Source organism: Galeopterus variegatus, unplaced genomic scaffold (assembly GCF_000696425.1).
Source record: "Galeopterus variegatus unplaced genomic scaffold, G_variegatus-3.0.2 Scaffold332, whole genome shotgun sequence".
NCBI lineage: Eukaryota > Metazoa > Chordata > Mammalia > Dermoptera > Cynocephalidae > Galeopterus > Galeopterus variegatus.
Window position 1 is genome coordinate 316,000 of NW_007726443.1, and position 17,619 is coordinate 333,618.

A 17,619-nucleotide genomic window follows, 5' to 3' on the forward strand; every position below is an offset into this window, starting at 1 on the left:
TGTCCTGCCAACACTGTTTTCCTCTGAATTGAAAACCATTCTCCTGTCTTCCTATCGTTTGTGATGTACAGAAAAAAATGATGTGTATGTGTATATATATATACACACACACATATATATACGTGTGTATATATATATATACACACACATATATATATATATATACACACACACATATATATAGTCAGTTGTAAAAAGTAGAGAGGGATTGGAGATTAGTTGTTACACATTTCAGGGAAAGTTTGCCAAACTAATGAGCACTAAAACCATTTAAAACTGGAAAATATTTATGGCTTTTTTTCTCTTTGTTTTTTAAGTATTTTAGGCAATAACCATATCTTGCAATTAAAAGTACAAAGTAGTCTTGGATTTTCGGTAATTTTTTTTTTACCTTTTTATAAAGTTAATACTTATTGAGAAATATTATGTCATAGCATGCATTACCTATCACGCTATTCCTCACGATGATGATTGTGTCAGTCCCATGATCATTCCCATTGAGTAGATGAGGGAGTAGAATCTCAGGTGAAGCAACTATCATGATGTTTCACAGCTGGCAGAGATGGACCTTGAACTTGAGCACACATGCCGGTGAAAGAAGCTTTTGCACATCTTCCTGTAACTTGAGAGAAAAGAAGGTTATGTCTCAAGCACAGCATTTGGTGATATTTTAGGAAAACTGCAGAGGAAAGAGAAAAGAAGTGTATTAGGAAAGACTGTGGGGAGCATGTGACTTCTCCAAGTTAAACTACAAACTTGCTCTTGTACCTCAGTGTCCAGGGTACTTCTGCTCCTCACAGTGATACTTAGCTCGGTGCCCAGCACATAGTAGGTGTTCAATAAATATTTGCAAAAGAAATACAAATCAAATATTCTCAGGACAGTTTTCACAGGGTAGGATAGATATCATGCTGTTTAGACTGCAGATCTCATAAGGAAAGACCTTTACCCCCAAAGTCAGACATTCCAAGAAGGTTTATCAGTGAATTCAGAGCATTTCACAAGCAAGGAAGCTTACCCAGGGTTTTTAGGCCACATAATTGTATGGTCCATAAAAGAATCTATAGAATGTCTTGCTTCCTGACTTTCCAACTTCATTTCAATTAATTTTTGTCACATTATTCCCTTTCCCTTTTTCTTCCTTAAAAGTATATCTATATCTATATCTATATCTATATCTATATCTATATCTATATCTATATATAAAGAAACCAAAAAATTATTTCTGTCTTGTGCTAGAGAGAAGCGATTGTCCTGGAGTAGGCATAGGGAGACTTCATTGTAAACTAATGTACAGAACAGTTTTTGTACAAAAATAGCTAATGAACACCCAAAGCATTGCAGTTTAAACGTGGTTTTATTTTTGTTCAACTCTAGCTAGATTCCTCAGTGTCTGAAAAGTAGAAAATTTACTCATTAGGTTCATTTAAAACTTTTTCAAGAAAGGAAACTCCTGAGGGTATAGAAACTTTATGTACTTAGATATGTCATGTTAAGGCATTTCACAATGTTTCGTTTACATAGGGCCAAAGACCACAGATACACCCTGATTGCTAATTATTCAGATTGTAAATAGCTCATTTGAGAACTTAGGGTGAGACAAAAGAAACGTAAAGGAATAAAAGGCGCACAATAATGAAAAAGATATTGTGAAGACAAAGGCCAGGCAGAATTATGATGCAGGTCACATCCTGTGCTTGCATTTAATTGTACCTTTGTATTTAATAATAAAAATGATTACATGCTCAGTACTAACAGGTGTCCCTTCTTGAGAACTCTAGTGCAGATAGGTGACAGCAAATTACTCCAATTCATAAACTGGGAATATTATGCTTTTATTTTGAATTTTACCAGTCTATACTAGAAGACATTTCTTGCAAAAATGTTCCTCAATTCAGGAAGATTTTTAAACTTAGTTCCCGATAAATATGTTCTATATGTAAAACATAGGCAAATACTTAAAAGTATAAAGGAAAGAGAAAAATCACTTTGCAAACACTACTTAACACATTAGGTTGTACTAATACCGTAGACGCATATCTGTTACTTTATGCTTCATGTAAGCTTTGGATGTAATTGCAAATTAGCAATGATTTAAGTTTATAGTGGTCTTGCTGTTAGTTGCCTCCTGTATGCATTTTCTCCACTTGCTTGTCTTAACCCATTTCCTAACTGCCCAGTCTAAAGTATAGCTTTTGCTCTGGGGATTGGCTCTCCCTGTCTTCCTTTTCTCCTCTATTGCCATTATTGCAATTTTTAATTGTCTTACTAATTTATTTACTTGATATTATCTATCTTTGCCACTAAAATGAGGTTCCATAAAGTGGAGACCAAGGTAGCCTTATTCTCCCTACTCAGTGGCTCCTTCATATCTAGAATTATGCTGCACTTGGCTCATAATATGTGCTCAATAAATATTTTTTAAAGGGAGTAATGCATCTTCCACTTGCTGTCTTAATCATACATCAAACCCTTGTTTGCTTTAGCTTTATCACTGGCATCCTCTTTTTGCTTGTGTATTCACCAAAGATTTTGTGATAGAAGACATCCTATTTCCATTGTCTGCTAGGTAGCTAGCTAGGTAGAAAGAGAATAATTCCCCTGATCCCAGAGATACCATAGCTATAGTGGGAATGGGGGTTGAGGGGTTTGGGACTGTTTCTGGAATTTTTAAGCCTTGAACACATTTTTTTTTTATTCGAGCAGTCTGTGACCTGTGATTATGCTTATAGTCATGTACATTCTTTCATTCATAGTTGAATATCTATTAGGTAGCAAGTGCTATGGTAGGTGCTGACAAAGCAAATTTGAATAAGATGCACTTTGTTCTTTTAGGAATGTGTTATTAGAATTGAGGTTCCTTAGGCTTGCAACTATGTCTATTCAGGTGTCCATTATAAACCCAGTTGCTAGCACAATTTCTGGCATGTTAAAAGCACTCGGTACATATTTGCTCCATAAATGAGTGTTGAATGCAAGTATTTAGAAAATCATGCTGTAATAGATGTATCTACAAAGTGTCATGCAAACACAGAAAAGAGGGAAGGCTATCGTGCCTATAAGGAGTCAGGGAAGATTTCATGAAAGAATGATTAAAAGTTGAATAGTTTACCAGTTTGGGTAAAATGTGCCATGGAGTAGTGACAACATAAGGAAAGATCATAGATGTGGAAAAGCAAAGTTTTGTATGAGGTTGGGCACTGTGGCCAGCCTGGAAATTCAGAATGAGTGTGAAGGGGTGGTGGGCATTGAGGCTGTTGGAATCATTATCAGTTCCCTTATTCAGGTACCCTGTGCACTGAATAACTAATAGTTCTTTATTTATAGCATTTCTATAGGAAAATAAATTGAGTTCTAAACAACCATTTTGGAGTACAGTTTTCAAGATAGAACCTGCTTGTAAGTTGGGACTAACTTTAATAGAAGATTGGCTGTATTGACTGTGCAGCTTATCTATTGCCATAGTTCTGCCTAACACCCAATCACAAAATCTCAGTAGCATAAAAATCATTAGGGTTTATTGCATATGTATTAGAGTGGTCATCTCAGTGGCTCTTCTGATCTCATCTGGTGTTGGCTGGGTGATTCCCTGGTCTCTGCTGAGCTCACTCTCCTGTGTGGAGCTGCTGGCTGGCTGTCAGCTGATGTAGGATGGCCTTGGCTGGGATGACTGGGGGGACTTGCCATTTGCATCTCATCCTTTTCCTAGTACCAGCAGGTTAGACTGGGCATGTCCTTTTCATGGCATTTGCAGAGGGCAGCAGCACAAGCAGAAACACTCAAGTGCTCTTTTGAGCCTCTGTTTTTATCTTGTCTACTAACATTCCATTGACCGAAACAATTTCACATGGCTGATTCCAGAGTCAGAATGGGAGAGGACCCTGAAGACTCATGGCAAAGGGCATGTCTACAGGGAGAGGTGAAGAATTGGGGCAATTTTTGCAATATACTATTACAGCCTATAAAAGCTAATCAAATCTAAATTTAATTACAATTCTAGATCTAATGGAAGAGTATGGTTTCTGATTTCCTTCATGAAGCACCTGTCTTTTGGTCTTTATTAATGCCCAGTCTCTTTTAGATATGCTGGGTCAAAGTCAGAAAAGCCAGAAATGGGGAAAAGGTGGAAGTTTAGTCTTGAAAGAGATAGGTAACAATTAAAGATTATCTGTCACATGCACTATATAATTCCAGAGATACCCAGTCCTCTCCTTTTGCAGGACACTGAAGCCCAGAGGAGTACAGTGTGTCACTCACATTCCCCCAACCAGGGTAGTGACATACCCAAAAGTTGCAACCCAGTCTTTCCAAGCCCAGAGCCCTTCTCCACCATATCTGGTAAGGTGCTTTCTCCCTCTACTGCCCCATGTGCCTCCCTGATCCCTGTCACTCCTCACACAAATAATCACTCCTATAAATGACTTACTTTTGGAAATTGTATTATTGTTACAATTCACCTTGAAGAGTATATTCTCATGTCAAGTTCTCCTTTTTAAGCCTTAAAGCACAATTAATAATCCCCGTATGCACACACACGCACCTATTTTGCTCTGCCTCTACCAGTCCTCTTCCCATCAGGGAAAGGGAATTTAAATATTATGATTATATTAAATCACCTTGAGTTTGGTAGGTTAGCTTTTGAATTACCTTTGCCAGACTGCCCAGAGCCCTTCTCCACCATATCTGGTAAGGTGCTTTCTCCCTCTACTGCCCCATGTGCCTCCCTGATCCCTGTCACTCCTCACACAAATAATCACTCCTATAAATGACTTACTTTTGGAAATTGTATTATTGTTACAATTCACCTTGAAGAGTATATTCTCATGTCAAGTTCTCCTTTTTAAGCCTTAAAGCACAATTAATAATCCCCGTATGCACACACACGCACCTATTTTGCTCTGCCTCTACCTGTCTTCTTCCCATCAGGGAAAGGGAATTTAAATATTATGATTATATTAAATCACCTTGAGTTTGGTAGGTTAGCTTTTGAATTACCTTTGCCAGACTGTGAAGGGGAAGCTGCCAGAGTGGTCATTGTGACACAGTCAGTCTGAGACAATGAAGAATGCTATGTGGATTTTGTTAGAAATGGGTTTAAAGCTTTAGAGAAGGTATTCCTGCTTTCAAGCATCCTTTTCTGCCGTGCTAGCAAGAATCAGGTCAAAGCACAGGGAGATGGAAGGAAATATTCTCAACATTTCAACAGTAGCAGTTTTTACTGATGAAGAGGTTTTATGGAGAAGGTGTTATTTTGATTAACATCTAATTTTTTTTCTGATGATTAGACTTTCTATTCTGGTACATACATATCAGATTGGGTAGGTTTGTGCATATCTAGGTTAGGAAATATTCTCAACATTTCAACAGTAGCAGTTTTTACTGATGAAGAGGTTTTATGGAGAATGTGTTATTTTGATTAACATCTAATTTTTTTTCTGATTATTAGACTTTCTATTCTGGTACATACATATCAGATTGGGTAGGTTTGTGCATATCTAGGTCTGTGCATAGTAAAGGACCATTTGAAAGGATGCTCTATTAAAGGTAGATTGTGTGTAGACTTTCAAAGCATCAGAATTTTAGAATTGAAGGAACAGGAGAATGCCAGATAATTTGTTACCTGGATTTTTTAAATATTTATTTATTTTTCATACTTTTTATACATTCAATTATTATTTATTTTTCATCTGTTTTGTATTTTAACTTAGTTGTGAAACTTTGACTCCAAAGAGAGCAATATTGCTATGTCTCCAAAATATGTATATTTAAGGCTTATCTTTTAGATGGTTACATCCTAAAATATGTATGGCCACACACTTTTCATTTGAAATCTCTGCCACTATTCTGTGTGTGAGACCATTGAGGATTAAGACAAAATCTTTTCTACCACCACCAACCTTCATTCATTTTGGTGTGTAGATTTTATATTTTGTTTTTCTAAACAAGGGAAAACAGTTATAATTCCACCTCTCATGTGCTTCCTCTCCTACAAATTGTAAGCTCAGTATGCGCACATATGTAAGATTTCAAGTGCAAAAGAGAACAGAGGAGGAAACAGATTTTCACAGTCCCCGTCTGGGTCCCTGTGTTTGTGCCAATGTAAAGCTATTCAATGATCAGTGAAACACGGTATAATGTTGCCTGGCTCTAAGGAAATGAATTTGAAAATCTAAACTTAATAAGCAGATCAATTAGGTGTGGATTTGAGATTATTGTATCACATTCCCATGACAGGCAGTGTTGTCAAAGACTTTTTTTCTGCGGAAATAACATTATAGGAGGCATAGAGATACCTTTCAAAATGTCAGGAAAGAGAGTTGGAGAAATTTAGTTAAGAGTAATGAAAATATATTACTTATATCCCAGGAAGCATACACTGCGAGCATCTGGGTATCTTCTGGTAAAGAGTGAATATAATGTGAGTAGGAGAGGAGGTTTACCCTGAATCCAGGGAGGTAAATGGATTAAGCTGAATGTCTGGAAAGAAGAAGCTTGTTGGGTAGAGGTGTGAGCTCTGGGGCTTAGGGGGAAGTCAAATCACTTGCTCCTACGTTTTAAGAGCTAATGATAGCTGTATTTACATTCCTCTGCAGAGCAAGGGGAAACTTGTGCGATAAGTCCTGAGGGAATTATTCATAGCCATCTCTCCTTTCTTTCCACTTATTCAACTTAAATATAAAGGCTAGGTTGAGGTTAAGATTTTACACATTGTCTGTGGTTTCCTTGTCCCCCTCTAATTTCCTGCCACCAACTTACTTCTGTCTAAAATTTCTTAAATGAGATAAAGCATTCCATTCCATAGTTAGAGGTAAGGCTTTCAGTACCTGTTTATTTAACACATTGAATGAAATTTGGCCAAACTCAACACTTGGGATACCAATTCTGTGCCTGGTACTATGAGAGAAAGAAAAAAAGATGAACAAGTATGTCTTCCTGCCTTTCCCTGAGTCTCAGGAATCATACAGCAATTACAATGGGATGGAGGTTCATGAGGGTAGAGATTGTCTTATATCTTCCTTACATTTGTCACAGTTCCTGACTCAACAAAATCTTATTGTTTTTGTAAGTAGGTGGGTACATGGATGAATATAATATCATAAAGGCTATAGAAAAGGTATGTACAAGATCTAAAATTGACCCAGGGGAAGGAGTGAACAATTTTGCCTTGCAGGGATGTGGATAATGGGTGACTTCATGGGGAGCTATTTGAATCAGATTATGAGAGATGAACAGAGGTTTTCTAGAGCTTCTAGAACAGAGGTTTTTCTAGAGCTTCCAGCCAGAAGAATAAGTGTGGGCAAAGGCAAGAAGTTGCAAAATGACTTGGATGTTCAAGGAGCTGCAAATAATTTGGCAATACTAGGTGGTAAGATCAGTGGGAGTAGAAGATTGTGACAGTGAGGATCATAGCGTGAAGGCCCTTTGTCAGTAAGTGACATGCCTGACTCTAGTCAAGGTGGGTGGTATGGGTAGTGGAGGTGGATGTGGAAAAACAAGGACCAAAGGAACTTGTTTCCACCTTGCATTTTTAACGGAGGTTGATCTTGTTTATCTTCAGTAGTATTGGGACTTAGAAGCTAATTAGGGAGACATTTCTTGATATGGAAGCAACAGAGCTCAATGAACTAACTATACTGATACTGCTCCAATGAAATTTTATATTTTAAAAATATATTAAAAGGAAATTTTGTATTTTCAAAGTCAGCTTAGAGTCAGATGCTTATGTAATGAATATAACACTTTACAAAGGAATCTATCATTTAGTTAATGGAATTTCTGCCTCGTTTCTTTGAACAGTGACTTCATTTAGGATTTAAAATAGTTTGATTTACACATAGCTTTCCAGAGATTTTTTTCTGTCTGTAAATCAAGGCACAACTGAGTGGGCGAGAGTTTCCCTACCATATGCCTATGGTAAGAGCAAATATGACTTGGATTTCTTATAGTACTGAATACTTACCTCTGTTGGGCAGGGTGTTTCATTGCTGTATAAATAAATCTACTAGAATGATTGGGTGGCATGGACACTTTGTAATCTTCTTAGTTTAAAGAGAAGATCTATAATGGATTTTTTATTATTTTATTTGGTATGTTTGTGTGCATTTAACTTTGGAGAGCATATTCCAATTTTAAACAAGGGGCCCTACATTAATAAAAGTTGGTTTCTAGAACTTTAAGTATATGTACTGACTATGTAAAGCAACTTTAGGTTCATGCTAAGTTGAAACCGATAGCATCACTACCCTTTCTTCCCACTTATAGCTCAACTGCTGCTGTTGTCATTGTTGTCTTTCTTCTCCTACTTTTATTTCATTAATTTCTGGGTAAAATAATGTATTTTGAGGTTTAATGTATTTTCTCTACTTGATAGAATGTCTAATTTGGGGGGAAATGTTCTTGGCCGCTTGTATTAGTTCAGCGGTTTTAGAATAAGATGTTAGTGGGGAGGGGCAGCAGAATCTTCAGTCATTGATTCTCTCTTTATAACTTTGCCCTTTTAGCTGGAACAGATTACTTCTGTAGTGCTGCTAGCCCCACACAGACTGAATCACAAGGAAGAAACTTTACATAAACCATTTATACTAAATGCTTGGTATGCTGGCAACATAAATCAACAACAATATCCATTACAAATTCATCCCTTTATCAGTATTATCTTGATAGAACTGATCCCAATGTGTGGGAATTTGAACTCTGCTTCAATACATCTGGCCTTGGATAATTAATTATTCAGGGCACAGAGAACCTGGCCCCTGCAATGTAGAGTAATTCTTCCTGGTCAGCGTTAACTCCACTGGCAATAATAAATAGAAAAAGTCTCTAGTGATGCCAGTATTTTAAAGTGATTAATCATCTACCCCCCCCTTCTCCTCCCCCTTAGTTTTCTTTAACTAGGATTTTTCAGCAATAAATCTTTAACAATACAGATAGGGATTGTTCTGTAATTAAATTTTGCCCTGCTTAATTTCTTACCTTTTATGTGTGATTAAAAAAAAATGTTACATTTTAAGGAGCCCTGATCAAAATTCAAACCAGGAAAAATCCTTTTGTAGAATACTGAGAGATTCTCTATGGAAGATTAAGCTTTTGATTTTGAATATTAGATAGAGCACATACTCATAAAAATTGTTCATCAACACCAGTTGGGGTGTCAAATATTCTCAAGTTTTGAATTGCTTCACTTTCATGCTTATCGTTTGTCTGTATTAGGAAAAGTCTGACATATACATATGTTTCAACACTGAGAGAATAATTACTTATTCCTTAACTTTCAGATAATTGATGTCAGCTCTGTAGGAAAGAGACATTTTTCACTACTTTTGCAGTATACAAAATGCACTTGCTGAAGTGGCAGGTAAATGCCTGACTGAGAATGACCATGTATTTTTAAATCGTGCCCTATAGAGCCCAGCCATCATGTATATTCTGGGTGACAGGGACAGATGTGACATATCTGTTGTGACACACTTCTGTACCACCAGTCTGTGGCTCGAGGTGACTCCTGTCCCTCCCCTGATGCTTTCCCCCTGCAGGACAACACAATGATGCACGGATGAACCTTGCCATTGCTCTCACTGCTGCCAGGTATGGGGCTGCCACAGCCAATTACATGGAGGTTGTGAGCTTGCTCAAGAAGACAGACCCCGAAACAGGCAAAGAGCGCGTGAGCGGTGCACGGTGCAAGGATGTCCTCACAGGTAGGCCACGTCTCCGGGCAGGAGGTATTTCTTAGCATCTCGCCTTGCTTATATAATGACTGAATTACGATTTTTCTGCCCTTTTTCCTTCATTTAAGACAGACTTCAGAGTCATATTAATTATATTCCTTATTGTCAACAATGACTAGTTTAACATGAAAATTTTCCCTTGTGGGACTTGGCAATTTTTTCTGTTTGTGTTAAATAACAATAATGATAATGATAATAATAAAGGCCCACAAAATTTCCACAGCTATGAATGCATTTAGTTTTCTTTACAAAAACATGTTATTAATAAGATTAAATGAATGAGCCAAGTTTCAAAGTATCATTTAGGTGACACAGGCAGTGCATTTGCATGTTGTTAAAATCAATCACCTTTAACTTTGGTTAGATTTTCATTCTTACCCTGGTTCTTTGGCAGTGTATGCAGTTTTAAAATTGCGTCATTTCTTGAACAAAACCAGCACTGTGAAATATGTTGTCTCACAGCAATGCTTTTTACACATTTGAGTTTTAAGGGGAAAGTGGCTTATTTACTCATTCCACTTCATGTTTGGTGTCTTGATGCTGGGCACTTTATAAAATCGACTGAGAACCCCAACGAGAAAGTGGCATGCTTTTCTTTCTTTGATTTGGACTTGTTTCTGGTAAATTTACTCAGATGCCAGCCTTTTGTTTGGCTGTTCAATAACTCTGGTTGCTCATGTCACTTAGTGTGGTCTGCAATATACTTTGCCATAGGTTAAGTTAATAGATGAATTAATAATCCACAGCATCAGTAAACAGAGAGACAAATGGGGTGTGTGATTGATGCTGCTTTCTCTCACAGGGAAGGAATTTGATGTGAGAGCCAAATGTGTTATCAATGCTACGGGACCTTTCACAGACTCTGTGCGCAAAATGGATGATAAGAGCTCTGCTGCTATCTGCCAGCCGAGTGCTGGTGTCCACATCGTGATGCCTGGCTATTACAGGTACTGTGTTCCAACGTGGTGGTCATCACCCCAGAAAGAGGGTCACAAGAGAGGGTCTGTATTTAATTCCTTCTTGTAGTAGCACACCTTTCTTAATAATACATGGTCTAATTTGCTGTTCAGAATGAGGAAAAATAAATAAACTCTTCCAAAACACAAAATGCGAGCCATACTTGGGAATTTCTTAACCACTTAAGCCAAGACTTGTTTCTAAGAGTTAATGATTTGGGATCTGTCTATTTTTGTACTTTGTTCAGTATAGTCACCTTCAGAGACTAAGCATTAGTATTTTTGAGTTATAGTTTTAATAAAACACTTAATAAATTAATTTTGCAAAAATTTTCATAAAGCCCATTTTAATTAAAACATTAAAAATAAATTTCGCAAAATACTCAAATTTGCTTATGAAGCATCTGAAAACATGGGCCACTCAGGTATTCTTAGGTTTATAACTTTTGAACTATGTTTTTAAAAATATTATAACATGTCAAAATCAGATATAATTTTTAATCTATTAAATTAACAAAGATAATTGGGGATGGAAGAATGGGTAGGGGTAGAGACCAGAATAGTGTAATTGAAAATCACTTAAGCTGGTTGATGGGTACATGGGGGTTCATTAAACTCTCTGTTTTCGTATATGTTTGAAATGTTTAACAAAGTTTAAAAAAAAATTTGTGCACTTCTAGCTAAAAATTAAATAATGGTTACCCGTAATGTATATTTCAAGACATCTGTAGAAAAAAATCAGTATGGTCATGCTAAGAGTACAGAACATGTATACTGTTTCTATTTTCATATGTGGTAAATCAAATAGGCAAACTGGTAATTCTGTATGAAATAATGATATAAGTACAGTGGTATTCATTATGACATTATTTGTAGTTGAAAAAGATTAGAAACCACTTTGGTTCCTCACCTTAGGAAAATAGATAAATAAATTATGGCATATCCACACAAGGGAATATTATATAATCATTAAGAATTATAATTATAAATAACTTTAATGTCCTACAAAAACAGTAATGATACAATGTTTGTTTAGAATGTAGGACACAAGACGATATGTGCAGTATGATCTGAATAATATGCAGAAAAAGGCTGGAAGAAAAGATGTTAAATATTAATGGTGATTATCACTATTAATAAGTGATTACAGTTGAGAGTTATTTCCTTTCGTATGTTAGTAATTTTCCATAAAGGAAATAAAGGCTTTTAATATTTGATAAAATAGATGTGCAGAAACCATGATATTTTAATACCTGTATTCTGCTAGAATGCTTTCCTACTATGTTAAAGATGATACTGCCTTACTAATTATTGGTCTTCTCATAACTAAGTCTTCCTAAAGAGAGTCCAAGATACATGTAATTTGCAACAAACACACTTCTACTGAGAAAACTGTTAGAGAATTTCTTGTCCACCAAGTTCCACGTCTTCCTTCTCGTTTTCTCAATGTCTTCGTGAGATGTGTACGAGTAGACAGTCTTCAGTATTCTTACTTTGTACTGGAGACAACATGGTGCCTTTAGTCTTTATAATACAGATTTATGCAGCGGTACCTAACTGAGGGTTAGAAACTGTTAATCAAAAGCTTAGCTCAAAGGAAAGGAGAGAAGTGAATATATGTAAATGTCCCATATGTTTCTTGTTTATAGAGAAGTTTTCAACAATAGTTCTAATCACAATTGTATATGCTTATTTTGTGTTGGATGGAAAATATCCAAGGCTAGAAAGTTCCTAAGTGTTTTGCTTGTTTGTTTTCTAACACCTGTAATAAGAGTACATATGTAATCATCATAATCTCTATGTTTGTTTAGATTTTACTAAATTCACCATATTCTCATGTGTATTGTTCACTATTGTTCTATGACGTCAGAGAACACGTTCCTCTCCATCATTCCCCAGAGGCCTCGTGTTAATTCTATCACTTAGTAGTCACATCCTTTGGAACAAACCATTTTATTTTGTGAATCCTAGTTTTTCCATCATTAAAATGGGAAAACATTCTCATTCAGAGTGTGGAGACAGACATTATGAAAGTAAGTTAAGGTGATACGTTGGTATAGAACTTCCTGGGTTTATTCATCACTTTGACTTTTGCTAAAACTAACTGTGTGACCTTGGGCACGCTACTTCTTTCAGCTTCTGATTCCTTTTCTCATGGTAGTACCTAACTTGTATAAAGTTTAACAATGATCCTTTGATTACCTTTTTTCTGTTTTGTTGATTACTATATCTCCAGCTCTTAGTACAGTGTCTGGCACTTAATAGTGCCCAGTGCATAGTTTTTGGATGAATCCTACTGACTTTTTTTTTGGTGATAACTTGCCCAAATTGAGATTGTTGCTTTTTTTAATATTAAAATTTTAATATAACATTTATAAGAGATTTTTTAATGTAGAGAATTTAAAATAATAAAACAAGTTATGATTCTTTATCTTACTGCCCAGATAACCCCATAGACAAAGTAAATAAAGGAAAATAATGTTAGGTGTGTGATCAGACATTTCAGTCACTATAGAAGAATAGAAAGAAATGAAAAGGGGCCCTGCTACCACACACACACACCCAGTTCTTCCCTGGTAATTGGTAACCCTTCTAATTTCTTTGATAAAATTTTATGTTTTTATTTGCACAAATATATATATCCTCTTAAAAATTTTGTATGAAAGTGTTCATGCTACATATATTGTTCTGTACTATGCTTTGCACACTTAATAGCAGAGTAGATAGGTGTGATATAAAAAATATTTGTCACCCAGATGTAATGTTTCCAAAACAGAATACCTTTCTTAATCCTAAGAATTTAGCATTAGCTATGAGCCTCACCATAAATCATGAAGGTGTTGGTAACAGCTAGGTCTGTCTCAGTCTCATATGCAGTAAATGATCTCATTCTACTTGGGGAGAAATTAATATCCCCATTTTTAGCACCATAAACTACACCACTATATGTTCTGTTGGAAACCTTAAAGCAATGGTCTACAGCTTAATTCCCATTCAGGCTCTGTTGCAGAGAAGCCCGATGGTGTTGGATTGTGGCCTGGGTTAGCACTGACTTTGCGGCAATGATAGCATTGTCCTTGAGGCAGTGATAACACTGGCATCCCATAGAGATGGTTTTCCTCTTCATATTAAGTCATTTTCTTGGGTGGAGTCTGGAGATCTCAGACTGAAATGACTCTCTGGCCTCGTTAGTCAAACACACTTAGCAGTTGTAACTCAAGGGTTTTGACTAAGTCTTCAGGGATGAACCAGAACTTGTCTGTACCTTCTAGGGCTGCCCTAAAACTGCCTGATAATGACTTAAGACCAAGCATTTTAGTGAGAACCTGATCAGTTTGGAAGTGCAGTAGCCATTGATTTATTGAGTGAAGGCTGTGAAATGAAGAATGAAGACCATGTGTGCTGTGTACCTTATTGGGCAGTTTTCAGAAGAATCTTTATGGCACTTATTAAGTTTGTTATGTCCCTAAATAATGTTCCACATGTGGAATTATCTCACACCATGATAGCAGCTTTTTTTAGGGGGTAGGGAGGAGAAATTGTTTTAACTTCAGAAAACCCAACACACAGAAATTATTTTTTAGAGCCAATCTTCAGATTATGTTAAGAACAAATCTGGAATTTCCATCAGAGTTGTGGCTAGATGCTTTTCCAAAAACAGCAATAATGCACTGAATGACCAAAATACTTGATAATAATCATCTCCTCCTTCTAGCCTACTGATGCTTTTTACTTCTGACAAAAGTCAATTTTTTTTTTTCTATAACACGTGTACATACTGTTAGCTCTAACACTGATTGCTAAGTAGTTAACAATAAATTGATTTCAGTTTAACTAAGGGTTCTTCAGGAAAGCAATGGCCTGCATGAGAAAAATGTTCATTATATTTAATCCTAGACACGCACATAAATTAGCAGCAAGCTTTTTTCCCTGATGTCAAATGAATCATACATATTGAAAAAAGACCTATGCCTTGCTTCATTGTGTATACTATCTAGTTGATATCCATTTTCAAACTTCAATGTGACCTTGCAGAATTAATCCTTCTTAAGAAAACAAACTTTTCCCTAAGGGAGAGGGTGAATTAGGTAATTTAGAACTGATGAAAGATATTTCCAAGTGGATTCTTAAATTTTTATACCATTCCTTAATAGCTTTGTCTGCCCTCTGTGCTTGTTAATTTTATATTTGACACATATGTCTTCACTTAAGCAGTTGATTCTCTACAGGTTCCAGTTATGTGTGTGTTGGTAACCATCACCTTCACCTTTTAAACTGCTTTATTGCAGTGAAAGGTTTTAAAGATTCAGTAGTTGTGGTTTTCTAACATTTCCTATCTAGTTTGCTAAATATTATAATTTTATGCTTAAATTGGTCAGGTTTATTATTTTAGGCACATCATATGATATCTGGTCTATGAGATGGCTGTATATAAAATATATCAACATATGTTTCTCAAATGTTAGAATATGGAGTTTATCCTTTTATTTCAATATAGTACTGTACTGTTTATCAAATTGAATGCTTGAACTCTGAATGAGTTCATTTCCAATTCCAAAGTGAATTTTTTGACCAGTAAGGGGATCGCAACCCTCGGCACGTGTGGTCTGCACTACGCTCAGCCAGTGAGCGCACCGGCCAGCCCTATATAGGATCCCAACCCGCAGCCTCCGTGCTACCAGCACTGCAGTCTCCCGAGTGAGCCACGGGGGCGGGCCCCAAAGTGACTGATTTAATCTAAGGGCATATAAACCCAGGATCAAAAACAGTGTTTACAAAACATGTGATTATCTAGTTTTTTACAAAGATTTTCAGGTAGCTTCAGGACAAATACACAGAAAAAACAGTCATATTTAGAGACCAAAACGTCTCTATACTCGTAGTTTTTAACTAGAGTAAAAGTAAAATTATTTCCTCTTGGTGACCCTGAGTGAAAGTGGCAATCTTAGCTGAAGGTCTAAATGACTGACACACTTCTGTGGTGCTTTTTGGATTTAGTAGAACTGTGGTCCACTCTCTCCTTTGTCTCTGAAGTAGCCTATGAACGATGATTTCTTTCTGCAAAGGCTGAGTGGACATGGCAGGCATTTCATGGGGCTGGGCGTTCCTTGCAGAGAAGACTAGTACTCCTTGTGGTTTAAATAAAGGAGATGCATTAGCTAAGCTGACTGTAGATTTATTTTTTTATAAAAAAAAAAATCATTTTGGTTTGCTTTTAAACAGTTGTTAGCCTCTCATCCTCATGCATTTGAATAATTTAAAAAAAATTAAGGGAATGATAAACATGAGAAGTTGAGTTATGCCCTTTTTAAATTTGTGTGAGTAAATTTCTTGAAATTTGGTCAAACCAAATAGAATTGTGTTTCTTGTATAAGAAATTGCATTAATAGAAGCCAAAATATATTTACAGAACATACCTTTAACACTGGCTTGGTGTGATAATTTAGTCAAATTGAAACAGCTATCTGAAGATGTGTAGTGAATATGACGTTTTCGGATTCCTTCCACTGCTTAACAACTTCTCCAAATTTCTTTGAATGGCTGATGAAATGCATTAAAAGAACAATTTCTAGTGATTTAAAAACAAAACCTGATGGGTCTTGTTAATGTTTATTTACAGTTATCTATCCTTCAAATGTGTTTTATAACTTGATTTTAGAATATTCAATATATGTCAGTGAAAATTCTTGACTAATATTTTGGAAGATTTTATATAATCTGTCAGGAAGAGACAGCTTTGAAACTTGATTTAATAGCATAATACACTAGTGTCTTCTGGCTTTTTAAAAGACTTTCATTGCTAAGGCGTTCCTCTCCCTTTTGACCTTAAACTAGGACATTGTTATTTAGGTAGTAGTAGAAAACTGAGGTGAGCCCTTTTCTTCTGGATACACCTGTTAAGATTTCTGTAACCTTGAAATAAAGTAAGAAATCTCATATTTGGTGAAGTGGCATGAGTTCGTCTAGGCATAAAGGAGTAAGGAACTTTATGATTATATTTTAGTTTCTAGGAAGTTAGACCCTTCACTTTCTCATGTATTTCTGAGTACTTCTACTGAAAGATGTGCCAAATGTCAAATGTCCCAGGAAAATACTTTTCATAGACTTGAAAAAAGGTTGAAGAACTATTCTTAACTGACCATTATAGAAGAAATTATAGACACTTATCTCGCTGACATTATCCTATGTGAATGGTCCAAAGAGTATAAAAACCAAAACAACTGGAAGTTGAAGTTCACTTTCGTAATTAACCTTGCATTGCTGAGGTGGGGAGGGGTGGTTCTGCTGTGGAATATTATCATCATCACATTTGCTCCATTCCTTTTTGTTTTCAAATTTTTTTTTTCTTTAGGAATTTCCAGATTAGGTAACGAGAAGTAAAAGTAATAGTTCATGTCTTGCTTGTGTGCTTATTTGAGAATAAGTGAATAAAATAGTTTTTAGAATGCAGATTAATATTAAACTTCTGCTAATTTCAGAAATGAATAATAACCCTTCTTTTCACCTCAGCCCAGAGAGCATGGGACTTCTTGACCCAGCCACCAGTGATGGGAGAGTTATTTTCTTCTTACCCTGGCAAAAGATGACTATAGCTGGCACTACGGATACTCCAACTGATATTACACACCATCCTATTCCTTCAGAAGAAGATATCAACTTTATTTTGAATGAAGTGCGTAACTACTTGAGTTGTGATGTTGAAGGTAACTTAAGCATTTCTTCAAGTTTTTCCCTTCCTCTTTATGTCTCTCAAACCCTTCCAGCTCTCCCTGGGTAACCGCACATCTCCAGTCTGACTCATCTTCACACCTGGCCTCGTGCAATGCTTATGTGCTGCCCACTTCTCTTAGAAAATGTGTGAGGACTAAATTATAACACAACGGAAAGAAATTGCCTTTTCTTCTCTACTTTCTACAGCCACATGAAACTCATGT

The 17,619-nt window shown here is 36.2% G+C and overlaps 1 protein-coding gene across 1 annotated transcript in view; it reads left to right on the forward strand.

Moving 5' to 3' along the window:
* Nucleotides 1–17,619, forward strand: part of GPD2 (glycerol-3-phosphate dehydrogenase 2 (mitochondrial)) — a 97,677-nt gene that overhangs the window by 55,368 nt on the left and 24,690 nt on the right. Inside the window, exons 6-8 of the mRNA XM_008567581.1 lie at nt 9,534–9,698; nt 10,531–10,675; nt 17,195–17,388. Coding sequence (XP_008565803.1) covers nt 9,534–9,698; nt 10,531–10,675; nt 17,195–17,388 — 504 coding nt within the window. The remainder of the gene's footprint in view (nt 1–9,533; nt 9,699–10,530; nt 10,676–17,194; nt 17,389–17,619) is intronic.